The following is a 4,846-nucleotide window of genomic DNA, read 5'->3' on the forward strand; positions in this document are numbered from 1 at the left end:
ATATATATATATATATATATATATATATATATATATATATACATACATATACATGTGTATATATATATAGATGTATATATAGGTGTATATGTATACATGTATATATATATAGATGTACATGTGTGTGTGTTTAGGGAGAATCATTACACCAGTATTAATAATACATGCACTGGTTCAATTCCACTCCTTTATTACTAGTCATTTGGTTAAATATCTATTTAAGTAACTAATCTATTGTTTGTTTAACCTGTTTATTAAACAGTCACTCATTTGTTTTGACTAATAGTAAAGAAGTGGAATTGAACCAGTGTGTGTGTTATAAATATTAGCATAATGACTCTCCCAAGACACAAAATTTGTGTCATACATGTCACATAAAGAATATTGCAAATCAAATATAAAAGTGAAGTGTGTGAGTGTGTGTATCATATATGTGTATGTGTGTGTGTGTGTGTGTGTGTGTGTGTGTAGAGAGAGAGCAATTCATAATGAAAATTAAACATAGAATAAATATATAATTACTTAAAACAGTTTTAAACAAACAACAATAATTTCATAGACACACACAAGCAAGGCATAGGTATGGTCGTGTACTTAAGATGTCCATTTCTCAACTATGGTGTTTTAAATTCAGTCCTACTGCATAGAAACACAAAGAAAATGTTGTTGCCATTCTTATATTTCCAGCAAAGTTCCATAAGTCTGCACTTTTAAAGCAGTGAAATATAAACTTTCCTATAAAAGAGAGAAGGTTGAAGGCAAGTGGAGTAACTGGATGTAAAAATACTTGTCCAACCTATGTTAACTAAGCAAAAATAATAATAATAATAATAGTAAAAAAGAGAACAAAAATTGCTGTGTATGTTGAAACCCAGTTGTGGAATGTCAAGGTAGAAGACAGAAAGAGAAATAAAACTTAGAAAGTCAGAATTAAAAACTAATGAACAAATGAATACAGAAATGTTGTAAATAAGCAGAACTACTTGTTCATTATTTTATAGTGATTGTGGTTGAGTCATTTGTACCTTTAACATAATCTTCATGCAAACTTGGGGTAAAACAGTGTGTAGACGACCGTGCAACCAGGAGATGGTGACGAAGGATGGTTGGCACAAATATAAGAAAAAACAAAAGATGGAATGAGGTAAGTGCCAACAAGGAAAGAGAGAGACTTGACCAGTAAAATGTATAAAAGTAAGGTTTATTGGTTGTCAACTAGAATGTCTGTGTAAGTGTGAATGCGACATAATAAAGCACAATATAAGTCAGGCTGTCACGTAAACAAAGAGTGTGTGTATACAAATATGTGTATGTGAATACAAGAGATACAGCACATAGAAAACAGTCCAGACTATGGGTTTCCCATCTTAGGAGCTGTCCATTCAATTTCATTTGCAAAGCTTAGAGAGACCTGAGGGTACAGTAGAAGACACTTGTGAAAAATGTTACACAGTAGGATTGAACTCAGCAATTCATGATTGTCAATCAAACCTTTTAAACCATTCAACCATAAGAGCACACCACGTGCACAGACAAACATACACAATACATACGTGATCTATTGTATGAAACAAAAGTCAAGTCTAAGACATTATAACATATGAGAGGTATCACTAATAGTTAAGTTGTGATAATGAAGAGACAAGAGCAATACTGACCGGTACAACTTTGGGGTTCTTACTTATCAGATCTGCTGTGGTCACATGCCTTGTCTGGTCATCAAGACATTTAACATCCAGAGTAAACTCTACAGCACATTCACTACAGAAGTCCTCACATGCACAATCCTGAGAAGAAAAATATAAGCCAAATCAGATCAGCAGTGATGTCATGGAAAATTAACAGGAGAGAGGGAGAAGGGAGAGTTGGAGAGAGAAGGGGAAGCAAGAGGGAAGAGAGAATAAGAAGGAGTGGGAGAAACAGAGAAAGAAGTGAATGGGGGATGGAAAGAATGTAAGGGGGAGTGGGGGAGGAGGTGAGAGAGATAAGGAGAAAGATACAAAAGATAAGAAGGGGAGAGAGAGAGAGTTTATGTCAAAGTGGAAAGAGTGAGGGTGGGTTAAGACTGTTTTATAACAAACTAATTTGGTTCTTTGTCATTTGGTAACAATAATAATGATGACAAAAGGTCATTTTAACCCCATGACAGGTACTTGTTTTATACCCCTTAAACAAATAAGTTTTTACAAATAAGCAACAATGAACTCAGAATATACAGTGTCATAATAATGATCTCTAATGTTGGCACATTGGCTACAAATTGTAGAGACACCATGGTTTGAACTACAGGACCATTAACAACTTGGAGTGAAGACTGAACCAACTCGTTTATTCTCATATTAAAAACTGACTAACAACAGCCTATGTCTATCCCCCAGTTTAAGTTAAGTATAGAGAAATGATATCCTAAAACTGAGGTGCCACATAAAAAGCAGTGGAGCTGGTGCCACATAAAAAGCAGTGGAGCTGGTGCCACATAAAAAACACTCAGTACACTCTGTAAAGTGGTTGGCATCAGGAAGGGTATCCAGCTGTAAAAACCAAGTCAAAACAGACAAATGGAATCTGACAATTATAACAAATTATTTATAACCTGCCAAACTGTATTGGAACTGCTTGGCCAACCATTTTGTAGCATTGTATAAATTTGTTATATTTTTCAAATTTGTTTTACTTTTTCTATAAGAAACTCTATACTTTACTTGGAAGACAGAAGTAAAGAGGCATTCTCTGGTGAGAGTTTAATGCAAGACACATCCAGTCAGCTCTGCCCTAAAATCACACTATCTAAATTCTCAAACTGAATACAAGTTTATTAAATATATTTATTAAAATATTTATGACTGTATACAAAAAAATAGGAGTATAGTTTGTTAAATAATAAACCGGCCATATCTGGCCCAAATATTCTACCTGTTTTATTTCCAAACCAGCCAGAACCAGCCCCTCACACCTACCCTACAATGTCATTCTAAAAACAAGCAATTACATTATCGAAATCTCAAAGCTATGAGATAATGCATGATTAATTCAAAACACTGTGAATAAATAAGCATTACATTAGACATGGTAAACTGAATGCTAAAGGGTTAATTCTAGATTTTACTAGTTTTAGTCAGAGACTGTGGCCTGGTAGTTAGAGTGTTGCACTCATGTCTGTAAGATTGTGGTTTCAATTTCTGGATCAGGCAGTGCATTGTTTTTGAATAAAACACTTTATTTTACATTGCTTCAGTCCACTCAACTGTAAATGAGTCACCCTGTAACAGACTGGCATCCTGTTCAGGGGCAATATTGTGATCTCAACCACCTGTACACAATGGAAATTGGACAAACAGATATATGGACCGAGGACTTGAGACAATACTGTCCAGAAGTTGATGATGATGATGAGTTGGTGATGCTGAGGTACCATCATTATGAAACTAATACAAAAATGGTTCTATTAATACATATTTTATTAACCCAGAGGGATGGAGAGTAAAGTGAATTCTGTCAGGATTTGAACTCAGAACATAAAAGTGGTGACATAACAACAGCAATACAAGAAAGAGAAGAATAAGAAAGAAAAATTTCAGGTAATGCTGCTACTCACTCTAGAATAAACCATTTTGTCCACCACTTCGTCACTGGTGAGAGGAATGAGACCAATACGATGGGATATAAACTCATCAAATAATACCGAGGAATTGGCTTCCATCTGGACCCAGTCAATGGCTAACAAAATATAAACGACAGCAGCAGCAAATTAAAAGGGAATTAATACATGTATAAAAATTAGTTCTGAGGTTGACACGTGACAACATCTAAAGAGAAAAGACAGACAGGAAGTTGATTAACATTACAGGTACTATATATATATATATATACAGTAATCCCTTGATCATCGTGGGTGCTATGTTCCCAAACCCCCTACAATAGGTGAAAATCCGCAAAGTAGAAACAGTATATTTTTATTTTTTATAATTTGTATATATTTATTTTATTTTAAATGCAAAAGCAACACCACACATTCGCCTCCTGAGTTTCGCTTTCCATACAGTATGTATGATTCTTTGTTTACTCATCTATGGCACAGTACGTATTTTCTTTTAATATATTTTAATTAATGTGTTATACAGTTTAGTACTCTACTGCACATTTATATATTAATTTTTAGGCATGAAAATGCTTATTTTACCACAGAAATAATTAAAATCCCCCAAAATATAAATACCTATTGGCCACAGAAACCCTCAATTAACTGAGGGTACGATAGGTGAACTGTGATATGGCAACTGATTACTGTATGTATGTATATATGTATACACACACACACACACACACACACACACACATATATATATACGAAGACTTTTTGTCAGCTGTATGAATTATGAGTACTCAGTTTGGTGTACCATTAAAACACTGATTTGAACTGCAACTGAAAAGTGTGGTGTTGAGATTGCCTACTGAAGGCAGCTAGAAGTGGTTTCTCCTTGAGCAGGTGGATATAGTTTAAAATAAAAAGATAAAAGAGCAAAACAATTGGCATTACTCGATAAAAAATTTAATTTAAATAGAGAACATATATATATACAATATTGATTTCAAATTTTGACACAAGGCCAGCAATTTCAGAGAGGGAGTATGTCAATTGCATAAACCCCAGTGCTCAACTGGTACTTATATTATTGACCCCGAAAGGATGAAAGGTATAATCGACTTTGGCGGAATTTGAATTCAGAACATAAAGATAGATGAAATCTTGCTTAGCATTTCGCCCAGCGTGCCAACAAGTCTGCCAGTTCACTACTATATATATATATATATATATATATATATATATATATATATATATATATAT

The 4,846-nt window shown here is 34.0% G+C and overlaps 1 protein-coding gene across 1 annotated transcript in view; it reads right to left on the reverse strand.

The window, feature by feature from the left end:
• The window catches only part of LOC106879631 (DNA-directed RNA polymerase II subunit RPB3), a 21,433-nt gene that overhangs the window by 7,960 nt on the left and 8,627 nt on the right, over positions 1-4,846 (reverse strand). The window contains exons 3-4 of the mRNA XM_014929292.2: positions 3,596-3,717; positions 1,659-1,787 (exon numbers count right to left, since the gene is read on the reverse strand). Of these exons, the coding sequence (XP_014784778.1) occupies positions 1,659-1,787; positions 3,596-3,717 (251 nt within the window). The remainder of the gene's footprint in view (positions 1-1,658; positions 1,788-3,595; positions 3,718-4,846) is intronic.

This window comes from Octopus bimaculoides, chromosome 17, assembly GCF_001194135.2.
Source record: "Octopus bimaculoides isolate UCB-OBI-ISO-001 chromosome 17, ASM119413v2, whole genome shotgun sequence".
NCBI classification, from domain to species: Eukaryota; Metazoa; Mollusca; class Cephalopoda; order Octopoda; family Octopodidae; genus Octopus; species Octopus bimaculoides.